General features: G+C 33.5%; 1 protein-coding gene across 1 annotated transcript in view; it reads right to left on the bottom strand.

The window, feature by feature from the left end:
- SPAG16 (sperm associated antigen 16) overlaps window positions 1-22,078 on the bottom strand; it is an 877,426-nt gene that overhangs the window by 816,515 nt on the left and 38,833 nt on the right. The window contains exons 6-9 of the mRNA XM_033428194.2: window positions 20,746-20,853; window positions 14,657-14,774; window positions 10,040-10,109; window positions 2,517-2,626 (exon numbers count right to left, since the gene is read on the bottom strand). Of these exons, the coding sequence (XP_033284085.2) occupies window positions 2,517-2,626; window positions 10,040-10,109; window positions 14,657-14,774; window positions 20,746-20,853 (406 nt within the window). The remainder of the gene's footprint in view (window positions 1-2,516; window positions 2,627-10,039; window positions 10,110-14,656; window positions 14,775-20,745; window positions 20,854-22,078) is intronic.

Genomic DNA, 22,078 nt, shown 5'->3' with positions numbered 1-22,078 from the left:
AGTATATGTCATGGCTGGAAATAAACTATTCAGCTATAAATATTTCTGTCACACACATATTAATTAATGAGTTTTTTTCTAATCCCTCCCCTGGTATTGTGTGTTAGAAGTTCCTCCCCCCATGCCCTGCATCCCTCGCATATCTCCAGCTCCTACAAGACAGCCTCCTCCTTCACAGTCCTCCTACCTGATGGACCCAGTTCCTCGAGGCTGGTAACAATGCTCTCCCACTGTGCCTCCAACACAAAAAAAAGTGTCCTGCCGTTGACAATCTCTGAGTTGTCTTCCTGTCCCCTAGATGACATCTTAGCTCTTCTGTCACCTATGTAATCAATTCCATGTATTAAGGTTATTTTGTTCAAACGATCTAAACTAGTTTTTTCTGACTTAAACCCAAAATGATTTCCTGACTTTGCCTGAATGAAAAGGCAAAACGTCAGAAAAATTCATTAAATAACTGCTTTTAAAATTGCAAAAGTGAATAAAACATTCCTCCTACCCTATTTTTTCTTCACTTTTATACAGAGGACACATGATAAAACTTTTATATGTAGACTAAAACCCAAGAATTGATTGCTAATGAAAGGAGGCAAACTATCTTGAGAGATACACACTTACATGTTGGGATTGAAGACAAGAGCAAAGCTTGGAATGACATTAGAGCACCCCTGCCCCTGACACACATGAGATCTGGCACCATACCATAGGAGAGAATGGTAGGATGTGAGGGTGGGGTGTGGGAAAGGAAAGGCAGCCTCTGTCAAATATACTATGCTTTAATTCCAAAGTTCCAAAATTTCTCTATTTATTTGGCCACTGTTGGGGCTATGGCCTGCCCAGCCTTCCTGCCTGCTCTGTTCCAATGTCCCTGGCAGCTGATCCTGTCACCCACTTACAGACAGCCCACAGTCACCCTTCACACATTCTTAAATGAAGAAGAAACTCATGCAAGTTTGGAATTTTGATTATGACACAGAGCTGAATATATTTAACTACCGACCTGAAACAGTCATTTCTAAGTATGACTTACTACCTGAAAAAGAATGCCTATGCCACGTCAGAAGATGAAAATGTTTCTCATGACAACCACGACTATCACACCCAGAATCCTTAACTCTGAATTTTTTTTATTATTGCGAGTCTTTTATTTGCTCCCTGACTTACTAGCCTCTGTGGAGATAAAGATTATCCAAACAAGAACAAGCACTACTTAGTGACAGCAATGGAGTCATCTACTGCCACTGATTGCATTAGGCAGAGACTCAAATTACAGGCAGGCGGAGAAGTGGGAAAGCTTTATGGTGACAGAAGAGGGTCTGTCCTGATGGGACCTTGGAGACATGGGGAACCTGAGGCAGGCTGACTAAAAGAGGGGATTTCCCTCAGATACCATAAACCTAAAAAATTAGTATTGATGATAGAGGAACAGTAAAATAGTAGTCTAAATATCACTAGAAAGTGATTATCAAAGCCTTAGTATAACCTAAAAGCATTTAGTCTGTATTTTATTCAAATATTATATATGATACTAGATTCCAGTGCATACCTTTGAGGAAGAAAAATGTTATAGATATTAGCTAAGTAAATGATTATTTGAATTCATAAAAATCTGTTGTTCTTATAGCATTACTACACTAAAAAAGTTATATTTGTAAATGCTTTCATTTTTAAATGAATGTCAGATATTTTAGAACTCAAAGGTATTTATAAAAACATTCATTACCTCAGCTAAACTTTTATGCAATTTTCATGACAAGAAACTAAACCCTTCATAGGTTTTGTGTAATTTTCTTTCTTCATTTTTTATCCCTTTGACCAGACATTTTTTTTGCAGTACGCGGGCCTCTCACTGCTGTGGCCTCTCCCATTGCGGAGCACAGGCTCCGGACGCACAGGCTCAGCGGCCAAGGCTCATGGGCCCAGCCGCTCCGCGGCATGTGGGATCTTCCCGGACCGGAGCACGAACCCGTGTCCCCTGCATCGGCAGGCGGACTCTCAACCACTGCGCCACCAGGGAAGCCCCAGACCAGACATTTTTAATACCATTTTTCTGTAATCACGGAAGATTTTAACTCTCATCCTGATGCACAGCAAAGGCGCTCAGATATAAAGAGATTCTTAAATGGGGTATAATTCTTTCCATTCTTCTTTTTGAAAAGACTAATGAAAGTTTGAAGTTATAGTATGAGAAAATAAATAAGGAATGATCTGATAGTTATTTCTTTTGGACAAAGGTAATTTTAAGCAGAAGAGTGAGCAGGTGAGCAGAAATGGCCATGATTAAGTTTGAGTAAGTGGCAGAGTGATTCACTGAGCTGTCTCTGCCACTAATAAATGTGTGTCCCTCAATTAACTAGTTACTAGTAACATTTAAGAACCTCCATTTTCTATCTATAGACCAAGTGGTTTGGAATACATAACTTCTAAATTACTTTTCCAATAAAATAATGATACGAGTCCGTGAATCTGAATATCTGAGAGTTAAGTATGAATTAATGGAAACAAAAATATCATACCTTTGTATTAACTTTCATCTTTGTTTTACGTTTGCTTTGTTCTCTGGCTTCACGAAGACCTTTCTGAGTAGGACCTTCTGGTGCATTTTCCTTTTCACAATTCGGAACAACTATAAGATAATACAGTTTACTCTTAATGTTTATACTGTTTGTAAGAAATATTATAACCAAAAAAATAAGAAAGCCAAATTCATTATACACGTATTTTTTGAAGTATTAAACTAATAATATTAAAATCATACTAAAATGTTTTAAATGAAGTCTCAAATTCATTTCCCAAAACTGCAGCGTGGCATTGCTGCAAGGTTAGTGAAACAGCATTGCGAGCAGTTGAAAAGCATGTGAGCCAATCTCCAGTAACATTATATCTAAATTCCTGTTATCATGAGGTTTCATGTGTTTATAAACAAAAGTTGAAGGGAGTCAAAGGAGAGAATGCTAAGCAATGACAAAATTTCCCAAGTGGAACTGTATAATAAAGAGATTTTTAAATGAATATTGTATTAATAAAATATTCTCTATGCTTCACAATGTTGAGAAAAAAAGAAAAGAAAAAACAGGGTAACATTCCAATACAGTTGTAACATTGGTCCCCACACTCTCCTGGACATAAAGGAATCATCTGAGGGAAAAAGAAAAGTGACAGGAAAAGTCTGTTTCATTTTCACATCTTTCCATATACATATACATGTTCAGGTATACATAATTTCCCCCTGTATTTCTAAACAGCCAGCTGATTTCAAATAACTAATATGGTTATAATCATTATTAACTCATAATTAAGTGACTAAATGTTCTAATTTATAACATTAATTTATAATAGAGAAAAGATGATGAACACAAAAATATGTGGATGATTTCAATGTCAAGACTCTCTAAGAATCCTGATGTTATAAAGTAAGGAAGCATATGCTAACATTTAGTTTCTTTCCTGATCTAATTTTTCCTATTCAGTACCAGTTTCAAGGAAGAAAACCATCAAAATAATCCCCACAATAACATAAAAGCCGAATGCTGCATAAGTTAGTACTACATGAAAGTACTTTAAAAACTTCTAACACTAGGGTATCCAGACTGCATGTCCTCGCTCTACGGTGCTACAAGTTAGAGCCCCACAGCATCTGGAAGTCAAAATGTGGAGAAAAGGCAACAACTACAGCTCATTGAGATTAGAGAAAAATTTTCACTTCGAATGCTCTTTTATTGTATTTTCCTCTTCAACAGCCAAGAGTGAAAGCCTGATAATGATAATAATTTAAAATAATAATCATTAGCATTTATGCCTCATTGATGTTTTACTATCTAACAGGTACTGGTCTAAACAATTTACATGTATTATTTCATGAAATCCTGTCATTAACCCTGTGAAGGTCACTACCTTTTGTTCCCTTTTACATATAAGGAGAATTTGTTTAGTAATAACTACAGGGAAGAAAGGAGAAAGCAGTAAGGAGAGAAATCCAGGATTCCAGTAGATAATTCTAGGAATACAAGCAGACCTCAGATAGCATGCAAAACATTACTAAGCACCACTTCGTGAAAGAAATAAAATAAAAAGCAAGAAACAAACAAAATGGTAAGGATAAATGAAAGTAAAAAATCAAAAAGGGCTTGGTTTATATATAAGGATATGTAGTTTTCTACAATCAAAATGAAATTACAAGAATTTATACTTTATAAAAATATTTTAGGAAAAAAATCGACATTTGCAACCAAAACATGAGAATACACATTGCATACTGTTATGTGTAATTGAAAGAAAAGTAACACTTAATTATTTCTCAATGTACCAATAATAAACATGATTCCCACTCTCTATCAGATAAATATCACTTTATACAAAGATTTGTAGAACAAATGAGAGACTCAAACATTGGGTCCTTGTCACGTTCATAAAAGTGCATATAATTTTCACATTCCACATAGTGCTTCTTAATGTTTAGTAACACCCTGGCAAAGTCCATTTCTCCATCACAGGATCCTCATGCTTATCATCTAATGCTTGTTAATGAAAAGGCCTATAGTACTGACTGCTACTATGCAGTTTCCCAAATTTTACTTGGGCACAGTCATTATTTTAAGGAAGATACAATTCCTTAGTAAACATCAAATAAATAAACAAATTTTCACTCATAGAAATTATAGTTATTGTACTCCCAGTGCAAAATTTCACCCATTCAACCATTTCTTCATGTATGCATACATTCAATCAATGTTAACGGAACATGTTCAGCCCCCTGGTTAACTGTCAGATATGCATGAATATATTCATTTAACAAATACGTAAGTACCTATATTGTGCCAGTCCTTAACTCCATTATAGATTAAACACAGCTGAAAAAAGAATTACTTAACTGAAAAAAATGTTCTGAAGAAATTATCCATAGTTTATGACAGCGAGATAAACAGAAAATATCTAAGAGATTAGGAAGCTAAAATGAGATCAAGTACACATCTAATTGGAATTCACAAAAAGGTAACAGAGATAAAGGGAAAGAGGTTATATTTGAAATGATAATATATCTTTCTAAACTAGACCATATACTACATATAGTCATAAGAAATTGACATGTTGTAGTGAAATTCTGAGCAACAAAAAATACCCGATTTAAAAAGCAATTAATTAAACTAAAACCTTTGCTCTACTATATATGACATCTGTTTGTGATGCTGAAGTCAGCTTTCAGTTTTTCACTTCATAAAACATTTCCAATTTCTAGAAGTTCTTACTGAATTCATAGTTTCCTATCATAAATTACAAGATATCATAAAATACAATTATATGTATTTTTATAACCTACTTTGGAAATAGGTATCATTGTATTCAAATTGTAACCTCATATGAAATCAAACATCAGCTAACACAAACATAATAAAAACCAGCACACTGATAAACTTTCTGAGCTTATATAATTTGCACAAAAAAAGTTTTCTCTCATAATATATAATACTAAAGTGCTTTCTGTGTAGTTTCTTGTAAATATTTGATACATATTACTTTCCATTACAACACAGAAAAATGTAACAAAACTATCACTTCAAACATCTAGCTGATAATAATTCACTATTTCATAGTTTCTCCTAGGAATTTTTCTATTATTCTACATACCAGACAAGAGTAAATGTAGAATTATAAACCCTTTTCAGGTAAGAAATTTGACTACTAAAACATTAATATTCTCTCTAGGTGGTAGCAATTATGGATAATTTTTAAAACATTTTATCATTTAAAATTTTTCTGTAATAAGCGCATCACTTTGATAGTCAAAAAATATGGTACATTTAAAATTTTTTGATAACTACTCCAAGTGAGTCTAAGTTTTATCTTATTCCTTAAATTCAGATTAAATAACAATTAATTAGTCTTTTTCCCAAAGTTCAGAGTAAATGACAATCAAGTCATTGTTTCCTAACTACAGGGCGAATTACATTTAATCTGAAGAATTTCTACTGCCATACCAACTTCTGTTCAAACTGAACGAAAAATAGGTAGATAAATGACAGACAGATAAAATACTTTAAAAATTAAGCCAAAATGAGAAAATGAAAAGGGAAAGAGTTAAATATATTAAAATAATTGTGAAGGACAGCAGGATTTACGAAGAACCACCAGTTAACCAATAAACCAAGTTCTTTTCAAAGTTGACTAAGTAAGGTTCTAGTTGATCAGCCAATCTGAGTAATAACAGAGATCACACAGCCAAATGCTGGCATGCCACAAGGAACTTAGGAAAAGGAACTGCAAGTCCTTTATCTAAAACTAGAAGGCATGTTTATAAGGAGCACAAAATTATTCAGTACGGAATTTAAGGAATAACTTTTATTCAGGTAACTGAGACTATGAAACTAAAAAAAAAAAAAAAAAGAAAACCTGTTTTCTTCATGTTGGGCTTGAATTTATTTCTTTTGATCAAAAGTCACTTCAAAACATCACAGATAAAAATGTAATTACAAACTTGATCTTCAAAGTAACTTATAAATGTCAGCCTAGAAAAACATGTAATATATTCATTTATAAATTAGATTAAATACCAGGAGAAAATTTCATAAAGGAGTTATCTATAAACCATTATTTTATTTTAATAGAGATGTCAAGGATAAATAAATAAAATCATAAGCTCTTATAGGTAGAATGTAACATTTAGAGATTAACTGATGCAAGCATCAATTCAATGCACAGTTCAACCTTTATGCCATCTTATATTTATTGTTTTTCACAATCTTTATTCATCTTGAGAGTTAGAGTTCCTGAAATTATGGTAGTTTCACATATCATATTTATATCTGATTGTATTCTTCTTAAAAGTTATATATATATGAAAAAAATAACTTTTGATGTAAACAGAAATAAATATCCTTTGAAAAAAATGCAGTAAGGAAAAATGAAGAAATAATCACATTATCCAAATAAAATTATGTAAACATTTTCGAGTTTCATATATTTAACAGACATGATCTTATACTACATGTTTTTATTTCTTAACATTAATATTTTAATATAAACATTTTTTATGTGTGATTTTTAAAGACTTTCTAGTATTGTATGATCAACTATATTGAAACATTCACTTGTGATTAAAGATTAAGACTGCTTGTATAGTTTTGTTACTATAAATATGAGTGCAATAAACATCCCTGTGCATAGACTCTCTAGGCATCACTGAGCATAACTGATATTTCTTTAATATAAAATATTAGGAAAGGAACTACTGAATCAAGGCTGAGACAATGTTTTTGAATATGAGAATGCTACACATTTCTTTTAAGCCTTAATCAATCAGAGAACACAATGAACAGTCATCTGGAAATACCAGAATGTTATTTTTATTAAAAATTCACCATTTTGCAGTCTCTCTATATTTTAGAGCTTCCCATCATTCTTTTCTAAGTCAACATTATTGAGGTATAATTTACATAAAATAAAATGCATACATTTTAAGTGTAGAGTTCGGTAAGTTTGGGCAAAGATAAGTAGGCATATAACCAACCACCTATATCTTCAAATCAAGATATAGAACATTTGCACTACCTCCCAAATTATTATTTTCTTATCCTTTACATACCTTACATACCTTATAGAGCATTATTTTACAAGGCTATAATTTTAGTTTTTATCAGTCACTTTCCTTTTAAGAAAATTAAGAAGAGGAAATTTTAACGTTTACATTAACCAGAATTTAACATTTCTAAATCTCTGTACAGTATTCAATTCTGCAGATCTAAGTTTCTTCTGGCTTACTTTTCTTTTGGCCCAAAGAAAATAGTTTAGCATTTCCTGTACTTTAGAATGGCTTGCAATAAAATCTCTCAGCTTCATTTGTATTGAAATGTTTATATTTCACTCTAATTTCTGAAAGATATTTTTATTGAATATAGAATTCTGAATTAAATATTTCTACATTTTAAACATGTCATTTCATTGTTTCTAGCCTCCAATATTTCTGATGAGAAATAAGCCTTTATTTGCATTATTGTTTCCCTATAGGTAACATGTTTTTTCTCTCTTGCTGATTTCAAGATTTTCTCACATAAATTTTGAGTATGATGCATCCAGGCATGATTTCTTTGTGTTTATAGTTAGTTGCTTTTTTTGGATCTGTGAGTATATGCTTTACATCAAGTTTGGAAAATTTTAGGTCACCTTTTGTTTAAATATTTTTATGCCCCATTCTCATTTTTTTTCCTTTGGGACTCCAATTACTTGTATGTTAAACAGGCAAATTTTCCTTCATTTTTTTTCTCTTTCTTCTTTAGAATAGATGATTTTTATTGATGGCTCTTAAAATTCACTGACACTTCCATCATCTCCAATCTACTGTGAAGTATAAAATTTTGATTTTAGTTATTGTATTTTTCAGTAAGAGATTTCTATTTCCTTTTTTTTTTTTGAGTTTCCATTTATCTGCCAAGATTCTCTACCACTTCATTTACAATGTAATATTTTCCTTTAAGTCCTTGATCATATTAAAAAATAGTTGCTTTAGCATTTTTATCTGCTAAATCCAACACCTGGGCCATCTGAATATAGGTTTCCATTTATTGTTTTTGTCTTGATTGTGGATCACATTTTCCAATTTCTATAACATAACTAGAAAAATTTAATTATACACTGAGCAGTATGAAGGTAGATTATTAAACTCTGGACAATTATCTTCCTCTGAAAGGTACTGATTTCTGTTCTAGTAAGCAGTTTAATTTTTTGATGATCACCTTGAATTCCAGGCTTAATTTTATGTTCTGTTCGAGTGGATCCATGGAAAGCCCTAAATATTCCCCAAGGTTCTCTAACTTGGCAAAATTCAAACTCTAAACTCTGTTTCCCCTAGGAATCCTGTGTAAGCTTTCTTTTTGGTTTTATAGGGTGGGTACAGTATGGTTAATGTTAATATGATGTCACCAAGGTGTTGAAGAGGTCTTTCAATCCAGGCCTGGCCAGAACGCCAATATATCCCATCACTGCTTGACAATTAGAATCCCTGGTCCCCTCTTTTTGTTTTGTTTTGTTTTTCTGTTTTTTACTGGTTTTAATTTTTATTGTAGTTGATTTACAATGTTGTGTTAATTTCAGGTGTACAGCAAAGTGAATCAGTTATATATATACATATATCCACTCTTATTTGGATTATTTTCCCATATAGGCCATTACAGAGTACTGAGTAGAGTTCCCTGCGTCACACAGTAATTCCTTATTAGTTATTTTATATATAGTAGTGTGTATATGTCAATCTCAATCTCCAAATTTATCGTCCCCCTCATACCCCCTGGTAACCATAAGTTTGTTTTCTACATCTGTAACTCTATTTGTGTTTTGTAGATAAGTTCATTTGTACCCTTTTTTTAGATTCCACATATAAGCGATATAATATATTTGTCTTTCTCTGTCTGACTTACTTCACTCAGTATGACAATCTCTAGAATAGCCAAAGGAATCTTGAGAAAGAAAAATGGAGCTGGAGGAATCAGGCTCCCTGACTTCAGACTTTACTACAAAGCTACAGTAATCAAAACAGTATGGTACTGGCACAAAAGAGAAATATAGATCACTGGTCCCCTCTGAATCCTAAAGAGTCTTTTCTCTCTGGCAAATCTCAGGTAGCTTGCATGTGTAGCCCAGCCATCATCTAAGGACTCATAGTACACTCTCTCACAAACCAGGCCACTGTTCATTGCAGCACCCTCTTATCTGGTGCCCTTTCCTACAGATTCTAGATGCTTCAACAACTTATGAACTATAGTCTGCCTTTTCAGTTCAAACAGGACTGCCATGCTCTTCTTGACCTCCATCACCATAGAGTTTGGTGTGGAAATTTTCCCAGACAAAAAGTCATGATGATGGTGAAGCTCAACTTACAAATTTTCCTTCTATCATTTGCCTTCTGTGACTTGTGATGTTTTCCAATGCCTAAAAATAGTTGCCTCAAATATAAGGTTAAGAAGTCACCCTATCAGCATTTTGAGTTCTGATAGGATTGAAAAATCACCAACCTATAATAAATTACAGTTTTATTATATTTCACTTTTACCTCTAATTTCAGGAGCATGGAAACTATGTCCTATTTCCATACGCTTCAGTGTTTCTTGAAGTCCAGAAATCTAAAAAGTAAAATCCAAAGATATGAGGTTATATACTAAATAACTCAAAAAATGGGTTAAAATACAATGTTTAAATATTGATTACAAAATATAGAAAATATTAATTTCTCTTGGATTAATTCCTATGTATTTTAAAAATTTAAACATTAATTGTAACAAAAGAAAACACAATTTTATTAAGTTTAAATTCAATTCCATGGCAAGTATTAAGTATCTATTATGGGTAAACGCCTGAAACATTTATTTCACAGCATAGTTTCCTGAGACAACAATACTCATTGCACACTTTTAATGATAATTATTCAGGTGTCTACTTTGAGAGTTTTCTCCTCTGTTGAAATTGCTTCACAACAGCCTAATTCATCTTTATGTCCATAAAAGATGAGGTAAGTATTACTTGGGAAGTAAAATATGAAGAGACTGTTGTTATCCTAAAACTCTTAACTCATTTTCCACCCACAAACTTACTCCTTGTTTTATTTAATTTGTTAGTTTGGTGGCATACCGTTTACTGATATTTCCTGAAAAACAGACTTAAATTAAAAATTCAACCTTAAAAAGCTATCTCATCCCTTATATGATTATACCAACACAAAATATCATCTATTTAATTATATACAGATACACACATTTTTCTACTATCATTGAGTAGCAACATTTCCTTATTAATGGAAAATAGCAGATAATAATTTGTAATCTATGGATTAGTGCTCATGAAATGCCTGAGTGGGAAAAAAAGTGAAAATTTTATATCTATTTTTGGATGCCAAATGGATTATAAAATTTTTTAACGAATTTCTTATTTAGTATAGTGTAAAATTTACATAAAAGTTGCAAATATGGTACAGAGAGTTCCTGTATACCCTGTTTCCCCTGTTAATGCCGTGCATTACCATGGTACATCATCAGGCTCAACATCCAAACCAAATTCGGTTGGTGGTCCATCTACAGCTGCCCACAATAGTTCCTTTGTCCTTTGACATACTCCATTATCATATTGGGTATTTCCTTCCTCCTTTCCTTCCTTCCTTCCTTGTTTTCTTTTTTACATTATGAACATTTCCTAATTTCTAGCACAACATGACGCCCCAAATGCTCACCCGGGCTCATCTTGTATTTTCCTTACCCAGACTACACTCAGCCACTTCTCCAAGGAGCACTAACTACTTCCTCTTATTGGAGAATAGTATTAGAAATTGATATTGAGCACTGGATATACTTGTTGCTACTGCAGTGTCATTACTTCTAGACCCTCTCAGCAGACAGACCTAGAAATACATACATATATATGTATGTATCTTTTAGAATTTATCCTAAATTGAACCCCATGATCCAAAAACAATAAAATGTAATCTATTATACATATATATATATTCTAACAAATAATTTATATTTTATCTTTTTTGAAACATGGGGCTCTAATTCAGAATTTTGGACATTTTCAGTAATTCTGTAAAGTTGAAACTAATTAAATTATAGATGTTTCCATAAGACTTAAATAAATTTAAAAGTTGGGGACTTCCCTGGTGGCCCAGTGGTAAAGAATCCACCTTCCAATGCATGGGACTCAGGTTTGATCCCCGGTCGGGGAACTAAGATCCCACATGCCTCGGGGCAACTAAGCCTGCGTACTGCAACCAGAGAGTCCACGCACTCTGCAGCCCAGGCGCCACAACCAGAGAGAAGCCCACGTGCCTCATTGAAGAGCCTGTGCGCCACAACGAAAGATGCCGCATGCTGCAAAAAAGATCCTGCGTGTCGCAACAAAGATCCTGCGTGTCGCAACTAAGACCTGACACAGCCAAAAATAAATTAAATAAATAAAATATTTTTTAAAGATAAATAAAAGTTACATTGTTTATTATCTATCAAAAGAATTTATAAACACATACTTATTAGATTTTTGTCATCTCACAGTACACTTTCACTCTTATATACAAACTAAATAGCATTAAAAATTCTAAAAACTAACCCTTCTTCATGCAAAGTATTTGAGAAGTCTATATGTTAAGAGAAACACAGTAAGCTAAATGGTCATTAAGATAAGGTTTTTAAGGAAATGATAAGGAAATGACAATGAATGAGAGTCAGGACAATGAGGTCCAGATGTTAAGGATCTCATAGAAGGTGTAGCAGAGGCCATGGAATAAGCAAGGTATATTAGGTTCACACTCGAAAGAACCACCCAGAACCATGTACCTAAACACCAGGAATATAACCAAACCAGTCACACTACACTAGAAGGTGAAGGCCGAAAGGATAGCATGTAGACTTTGGGCCAGTGGACACATAAGGGTCTCTTGTACTAGGAGCCATCTGGGAAAAGTGAGAAGAAAAGGATGCTATTTGATGACAGAAAATTAACACTGACAGATATGTTTTAGCTAAACAATCAGTTAATATAACATTCAAACACCCTGTGTTAAACTCAAAGAGACCGTTTTAACCCAGAAAGATCTGGATAGTCTTTAATAGCAGGTTATGTTTTATTTTGCCTTCAGCAGGAGTAGGGGTTCAAAGACAAAGTAAGTTGTAGATAATGAAGATACAGTTCTTTACATATCTGAATGGTAGTGTGTAAAATTCAACCCTTCCTCATAGAGAGAATGATTTTCATTTTTAAACATGTTTTCATTTTAGATACATATCAATCATAAGGCAAGTAATTTTATCTTTGTTTAATGAATGAGAAAAGAGACATATATGTAAAGTTACCTGAATGTTCACATGGCTACTTTGTAGCACAGCTGGGACTGACTCCTATCACTCCTAATCCTTAGCTCTTGTAACCAAACCAGTGATGAGAAATCTGAAACCCAAAGACTGTATATGGCCTAAATATGTCCTTAATATGGCCTTTGATCTAACCTCATGTTAGAGATAGGGGAACTGATGGCCATTCCAGGAAGATAATTTAGCCCTAATCACACTGATATTGCCTGGAAGATCTAGTCCAGTGATAGATAGATGGCAGATGTAGAAATCAACAACCTGGAGGGGAGTGTACGCACTTGCCATCATGGATGCCTGGAAGGCCCTGATATCCCTGAATATTGAAACTTAGTCTGAGTGGTCTGTCAGAGACACCAAAGTATATGTGGTCACTTGGGAATGTATGGTCAGGGGACTGATGGATTCCTCCTGAGAGAAGAGTAATAGGGAGATGTGCATGAAAACAGGGGGAAAAGGAGAGTAAGATGAGGAGCAAAAGTCTAAGTTGTTTTGTGGCAGGAAAAGAAGCAGGAGCAACCTGAATCTAGCTCACAGTGTTCCAGGTTGTAGAACTGTCTCTTGTTGGGAGGCTGTGGGGACAGGTTAGATGAAAAAGAGCAAAGAGATGAAATTCTGAAGGTTTGACAATACAGTACCATAAAAATGTAAACTATTATTAAACTATTTTTATGCAATATTACCATTAATGCAATTCATACATTCAAGAATACACAATTAAATTTCAAGCACAAAGAAACACGAAGGGTTTCCCTGGTGGCGCAGTGGTTGAGAGTCCGCCTGCCGATGCAGGGGACACGGGTTTGTGCCCCGGTCCAGGAAGATCCCACATGCTGCAGAGCGGCTGGGCCCATGAGCCATGGCCGCTGAGCCTGCGTGTCCGGAGTCTGTGCTCCGCAACGGGAGAGGCCACAGCAGTGAGACGCCCGCATACCGCAAAAAAAAAAAAATAAGAAACAAGGAGACAAGTGATGTTTTCATTGTAGTAGCTGAAGATTATACTCAAGAAAAGACAATATACAGTTGATTAAAGTATGTCTTAATAAAATCATTCACACTTTTGTAACCATCGTGCAAGCTTCTGTAGCTTCTGAAAGTTTGACCAAAAATTAAAATCTCCAGAAAACAATAAAAGAATGTTAAGCATAGTAGCAGTTTTATATTTTCTAATAAAGTGTTACATATTTTTAATGTGGCCAAGAAACATTTTGTTTTATTTTTCTTGAATTCTATACTAGAGATTCCTCACCACTACCCCAGGCCTAGGCCTATACAAAAACCCTGCAAGAAGAATGAAAAAGGGTGTCAACAACAAAAATGACTGAAAATTGGGTCAGTAACTAGGTGTTTCAAATATTCATTTGAGGGTAAATTGCATGGACTTTCTATTCATTATCTCATCTAAGTTTCACAACAATATTAAAAGATAGGTCATTGTGGTTATACTTTATGTATGAGAAATTTGAGTTTAAAGTGTTTAGGTAAGGTCCAGGTTTATAGCTGTCAAAGCTGGCATTTAAAACCCAGCTTAAATGTTGTTATGTTTTAATGGCTGAGTTTTTCTCTGTAACTATATTTTAATAATCTCCTAAAAAGTTATATTTTAATTAAATAGTTTTAATTCAATAATAATCTTTGTAGTTTTAAAATGGATATCATACTTTTCCTGGATGTTTCCAAATTAATCTTTTTTACAGCATGACAATTGGGGGAAATCTTTTAAAATTTAACTCAGAAACAAAACCAATATTTCTAATAATGTTATAAAAACTAAATGGTTAAAAATTATTTTCAGGTAGCTTGGATGGTCTCTTTACCTGTCCCACTGCTCTGTCTCTTTCCAAAGAGGTCAGCATTTTCTGCTTCAGTAAAGCGTGGTGCTTCTCATATAATACTCTTATAGTTGGTTCATAAGATGCGTAATGTAACTTCAACCTATGAAAAATAAAGGGCATCTTAAAGGGTAATTGAGTTAAATCAGTGATTCCATATAACACCTAAATCTTTTTTCTATTTTTTTTCACTGGAATAAGAAATGAATTAACCATATAAAGGTCAACACAACAGAGCCAAGAAGTGCAAGAAGTATTATTTGGCATACAACTTCCCTGCAACCTAGGTGGAGGTGGGAAAGTCACATTTCTCTTGGGTTAACTAGTTCTCTGTTTACTTTTGTTGTATTCAAGTATGCACCCAGAAGTTGCTGCTATTCATTGACAGAAAACAAAATTGCAGTTTCTTTAATTAGAAACAATTTTCAAAAAGACAAGGGCTACAAACAATAGATGATTAAACAGAAAGGGTGTCATTCACATCAAAATTAAGGATGGTCTTGAAAACAAGTATGAATAACCTCATATTAAGAAAATTAAGTATAAAATATTTTGATATCTCAATTCATCTCAACGTATGATATAAATTTTAAGAATCTGTTTTATTTGAAAATGCTTTCAAAATATTTTTTCATTTTTATGAAGCGTGATTTACATGGAGTGAAATATATAGACCTTAAGTATTACAGTTGAGTTTTCATGCATGCCCAGGTAGTCCACATTGTCATCAAAATATAGAGCATTTCTAACATTTCAGGAGATTCTAGACCTTCATATACTTGGAATCATAGAACATGTTCTCTTCAGAAACTAGCTTATTTCACTCAGCATAATTTTTTTTTAGATCCTTCCATGTTGTTGTATATATCAGTAATACATTCCTTTTTATTGTGAGTACTATTCCTTTGTATGTATATTCTACAATGTGTTTATCCAATATTATGCTGATGAAGAACTGAGTTGTTTTCAGTTTGGGACTATTATGAATAAGGTTTCTATGAAAATTCTTATACAAGTCATATAAGATATTTTTGGTTATGTACCCTCATTTCTCTTAGAAACCATACCTAGGAGTTGAATTGCTGGGTCGTAATTTATACTTCCAACAGCAATATATGAGACTCCTGGTTACTTCACCTCTTTGCCAACATTTGGTGATAATTAGTATATCTAGGGTTTGACAATTTTATTATCAATTTTGCCAGTTTTGTTATATTTTTATACAACCAATATATGATTTTGTTGAATTTTTCTTATGTTTATAACTTTGCTAGTTTATTGGTTTCTGAACTTCTTTTTCTTTCTTTGTATTTAATTGTTCTTTTTTGAGCTTCTAAGGTACAAGATTAGACCATTAGTTTAAATTTTTCTTCTTTTCTAATAGAAGCTATCAATTTCACTTTATGTACTGCTTTGGCTGAATCCCACAAATTTTAATGTTACATTTTAAATCATTCAGTTCAAAATATTTTCTCATTTCCTTCTTTGATTCATGGGTGATTTAGAAATATGTTACTTAATTTCCAGTTATTTGGAAATTTTCCAGAGCTTTTTGTCATTGATTTTTAATCTAATTTGATTGAGGTCAGAGATACTTTGTATGGATATCAGTTCTTTGAAATTTATAGAGATTTGTTTTATGGCTCAGCATACAACCTATTTTGGTGAGCATTCCATAGGCACTTGAAAAGTCCAAAGTATTGACAGAATTCAAGAAATATCAATTATGCACAATTAATTTGTCCTATTCTGTCAACTTGAGAATTTTTTCCTATTTTTCTAATAATTGCTACAAGAGGAATGTTAAAATCTCCAATTATAACTATGGAAATATCTATTTTTCCCTTCTGCTTTATCAGGTTTTGCTTCATATATTTTCAAGTCTTATATTAGAATCATGCATATTATATCTTTCTGATGAACTGACTCTCATCAATATGAAATGACTTCTTTTTCTCTGGTTCTCAGGATGTCCCTGACAATGCTGTTTCTGTAGTGCTCCTCCTCAGGCCCTATGGGCTTGCAGAGGTGGCCCTCCTGCCCTAGAAAGAGCTAACACTTCAGCTGTGCTGCAAGCTGCTACAGAGGCCTTTCGAAGTTTACCTTTAAGCTTTTTATAGGGCAAGTCTAAAATAGTTCCTTCTCCAAGACTAGAATAGCTCAGCTCCTATGGCAGGGTTTATCAAGGGTCTTAACTGAGTGCTCAGAGTATTCAGTGAGTTTTCTCCATTGTAGCTGGTCAGAACTCCTACATCTCTGGAATCTCCATTTGGCACACAGTTGCCCAGGAGCTGTTCTTTGCAGGCTTCATGTTCTCTTACCATGTACTTCCACAACTTAGTATCTGGTCAAAGACTAAAAGGAACCACTACAGATATTTCTCAAGTACCTTTTCATGTACCTCCCTCCTTTTGTGCACCCTGTCCTGCAAATTCTAGCTCTCTAAGCAGCCCTGAACTCCGACCTCTGCCTCGTCAGCTCATCAAGACTACCGTGGTCTGTTTGGGTCCCACCTTGTCATACTATTTTCTGAAAAGTGACTCCAGACAGAAATCTGGGCTGATCATGCTGCTCACTTTGTGTATTTCCCTCCTCTTAGACATCCCAGTTCTACTCTACAAAACAACACCAAAAATTCTGTCCAGTTTTGTAGTTCATTACAGTGGACAGCTAGTCCAGTACCAGCTGGAGAGCTAGCTTTATACCAGTTATTCTTATATGACTCAAAGCAGAAGTCTCCCAAAATAATTTTACATTTGTTTTTATTAAAAAATTAAAACAGTAATCCTCATTTTATAAAATATTTTCATGAATATATTTATGAAAGCAATTGATTTATAAATCATATTTCTCAACATAATTTTGATTATACTTCATTGATTACAGTAATAAAACCTAAGCATTAAAGTTATGATATATATTTATATTATATTATATATAATAATATGTATTTTATATATGTTATACTTAGTGTGTATTAATTCAGTCACACTCAGCAAAGCAAGGGAGAGTAATAAAATAAAAGATATCAGTAGTATATATAATTTCATCCCCTATTCTACTTAATGTACTTAGCATATATACATTTTGCTATATACTATAAACTTCTAGGGACATTTATACATTTGTAAACACATATTCAGGTACAGAGTTATATACACAAAACATTGTGTGCTGAGTTTGTGGGCAATTGAAGTAAAAACATTACTGATGATTTTGGCATCTACTCATTCATGAGACATGACTGGATTATCCTCTGTGCAAAGAATTAGCAACACATAAATACCAATAAGATATAACAAGGAAACATTCACAGAAATCTTCTGTTTAATCAGACTGAAAAAGTGTGACTGTTTCATAAATTCCATAAGAACCTCATAATGCATCCACTTATAAGTTCTAAATGTTGGTATTAAAAATTCTGAAAATAAGTACATTCATAATAAGTCACTCATGTTAAACAGGAAATTCTGAAAAATTGAGAGGTAAAAGCAACAAATTACAACTTAGTTGAACAATTTAGAGAAAACATTAAGGTTAACTTTTTGTGGTTTATGATAAAAAGACACATCATTGAAATATTTGGGTAAAATATGACACAGAGAACTCAGACCCTAACTTATCCTGGAATCAAAAACCCTCTTCTCTATAGCTGATTTATTATGCAACGGCGCAATTACAAGATAAGGTGTTCACTGCTGACTGATTAACTTCACTGGTGATTGATTAGCTTCATGACTAGTTTTTTGGGGACTCTCAGTTCATCAATGAAATTTTTTTTTAGGTCCTTAGAAAAAATATATTAGTGATTTATCCAGATGGTTCAATGGAGACATTATTCTTACTGATTAAATATGGAAATAAAGGCTATCTGAATATACAGTAAGTGTAGTTATATTCCAATGTAATGTGGATTTCTTCACTGGGGCCCCTAAGGATTACAAAAAGTATAATCTGAAAATGCTGAATTTTTACATGAAATAAATTATAATAGTATTCTCTTTAAACATTCTAGGAAATTTAACAAGTATGATATATTTTACACATAGGCTCGAAGTCTCAAAAAAATAATTTAAAACAAAAACTCAAACAACAATTTACCATGAATACAACATCAGCAACAGTGAACAATCATATTTCAGCTGCCACAGCTGGATACCAAGGTGCTCTGAGACTGTCATCAACCCAAGTAACTGAAGTACTGAAGCCTGCCTGTATCAGCACAGAGGGTGAGAATGGACTCAAACCTGAGATCTTTCCCATGAAGAATGTACTGTGATTCAAACTCACGTATGTGTATGTGTATGTATGCACACACACACACACACACACAAAACTACTAAAATACCTTTGGGCTTTTCCTCTGGGCAAATGGGTACCTCACCCTGATGAAGGCACAGCAATTAGTTATCTTTGTACAAGAAAAAGCTTCGCTACCTTTATAGACTTCTACATGACTTCAGAAGAGCCACAGGCCTCTTTATTGTCCTGAGAGTAAAATAATTCCCAAATATAAAAGATATAAAATTAACTCCCAAATATTAAAATATAAAAATTTTTAAAACAAAATACAATATACAGTTCTAAAAAGAGACCTGTATAAAAATGCAAAAGGGAAATCTACGTGAAATAGTATATATTTAGCACATACTTTCAGTGTTAGGGTATGTGCAAAGTACTTACTATCTATTATGTTCCAGACACTATATTAGGTACTTTTATTATGACAGTTTTTACAGATAAGAAACAGAATTACAATGAACACACAAAGGTAAGTAGTGGAGCCAGGCTTCCAATGTTTATGTGACTCCAAAATCCAAGCTCTTTCCATTACATTGTACTACTCTCAATTAATGTTATTGTTAAGAGGAAAACAAATCATTTCAAAGACTTTTTTCTGAATTTTTCTGGACTTGGAACAATTTTATGAATCAAAAAAATAACTTAGACCAAAATATGAAACCAAAAGCATTGATTAAAGTCAATGAATAAACACTCTCAAGGCCTTTTTTTCAAGTTAATGCAATCTCTTTTATTAAACTGGTTTTGATTTCTATAGAGATTCAATTAAGAAAAATCAGAAAAACGCTAATTTCTAACATATTGCTAAGTTAAAAGGTACATTGATTCTTTCGAGACAGCCTATAATTAAGAAATCATAATAGTCATAATGACCATAATCACTACTAAAGACAGCAATTATCCTGACCACCCCTAAGCTATGTTGTTCAATACAGTAGCCACTAGCCAAATGTGGCTATTTAAATTTAAACTTAAATTAATTAAAATTAAATAAAATCAGCAATTTAATTCATCAGTTGTACTAGCCACAATGAAAGTGCTTAGTGACGAATGGCTATAATATGGGGCAGTACAGTACAGATATAAAATATTTATAACATTACAGAAAGTTCTATTGGGCAGCACTGCCCTAGAACAAGCAAAGGAGAATTTTAGTTAGAGATTATAAATTCTTTTCTTATTTGGCGGGTGGGGGGGTGGTCAGGGAGACGAGGAGGGCAGAGGGAAGTGAATCTGAGTAACATTAGAGTAATTTCTAAAAGTCTTAGGATAAATTCAAGGTTATGCAGTATGTGGCCCCTTCCACCTTGCCCTTCTCAAGCTGCTTCTGCACTTTGCTCTCCATTCTTACAATTTGGCGAACATGTCATGTTCCTCCAGTGACTTGGTGCCTTTGCACAGGACGCTGACCCCACTCCCTCACCCTGTTAACTCATACTTTAGAATTCATTTCCTTTAGAAATAGGTCCCTGAACCAACTCACTCTCCAATCTGGTTGGGGTGACCACCTCTTGGCTTGCATAAAAACAATGCAGTATATTTCACTATATTTCTGTTTAACTCCTCCTCCATTACACATCTTAATAGTCTCTGGGAACCTTGACAGCAAGGACCTAAACTTGCTCATCTTTGTATCAAACACATGGCACACAGTAGATGCTCAATAAATGCTGAATGAATAACTTTACCTGGAACCTTCTTCCATGGCCAAATGGCTTAACACAAATTAAATAGTTCTTTGATAAATATGCCAACAAATACTAGCAGCTTACCCTTTGAGGTCATTAATTAATTTGTCTTTCTCCTGGACTGTTCTCTTGTGGTGCATTCGATGAAAATCACGTTCTTTCTGAGTTTTCAGCAGATCTTCTCTAGCCTTGCTGAAAAATAAAAATAATAACAACTTTAAAAATCACTGCTAATTCTTTTCTGAAAAAATTATTTACTTATCAGTTCAAATCCAGTACTAAGCAATTCAAAAGATTATTGAAAAGCAAAGATTCCACTATAATTCTCATTGAAATATCCCAACCAATATAACATATATGGGGGTGGGGAATGAACAGGCTAAAACCTGTAGTTTCAAAACTATCATTTATTCACGTTTCATTTAAATAAAGGAAAATTAAAGGTATGCTGCCACAATAACACATAATCCATCTATTTTCAAAGACAATTTGCTTATAAAATTGAAATACATATAAAATAGGATAATTCAAAATAATTACAAATAAAGGAAAAAACTTTACAAAATTTAATTCTGAACTTGCTTGAATATATGGTTAAGTGGGCTACTTAGTTCTGAGAATTGTAAAAAAGAAAGCGTATAAATTCTAGAAAACCAAGATTTCATTCTGGTAAGGCATGTGAAAAATATATACCACCTACAGATCATATTACTAAAATAATGGTAACTTAATGAGAAAAGTCTTCAATATCAGTGTTGTGATACAGAAGCATTCAACTGGATATATCTTCTGTAGATCCCTGGCATAAAGCAAGCGAGAGTATTCTTTCTCAGCCCAAGTCGTATGTGAAAAAATTAATGGGAATGTTTCCCCCACCTCTACAATGTAAGTTAGTTTCAATGTAATAATGTAAAATATAATTTATAATGTAAAAGTGGTTATCTAACAGTCTTAGTTAACTGACAAAGTGCTACTGCACTGAGATTCTAACATTCTGAAAAATGGATGGACTAAATTTGAGTACTGACAGCTCTCAAAAAGATCAGAATGGAATAAATCTGCCTCTCATATTTCAAAATTCAGATTATATGAAATAAATGCACGCAATAGATTTCTGCTTTAGGAGCTATGTCAGAGCAATCATTGAGGAATGGTGGCTGGGATACTGCCAGAGCACTGGTATGAGTTTAGGTTTTCAGACTTCGGATGGCACATATTATGATCAGTGAGACTTCTTGCTGAAAGATCAAGCCACACGTGGCATATGATGAAAGTGTCTTTTCCATTCTTCCAAGTTTCTTTCTTTCTCCCCTACCATCTCCCACTTATTTTGGATGACCTGTACTGTTCTTCATTCTACTGTCAATGTTGTAGTTTTGACCACATGTAAATAAACATTGTGTCACAGTACTTCATG

This window comes from Orcinus orca, chromosome 7 (assembly GCF_937001465.1).
Source record: "Orcinus orca chromosome 7, mOrcOrc1.1, whole genome shotgun sequence".
Lineage (NCBI taxonomy): Eukaryota > Metazoa > Chordata > Mammalia > Artiodactyla > Delphinidae > Orcinus > Orcinus orca.
This window is presented reverse-complemented; position numbering and strand designations above follow the sequence as displayed.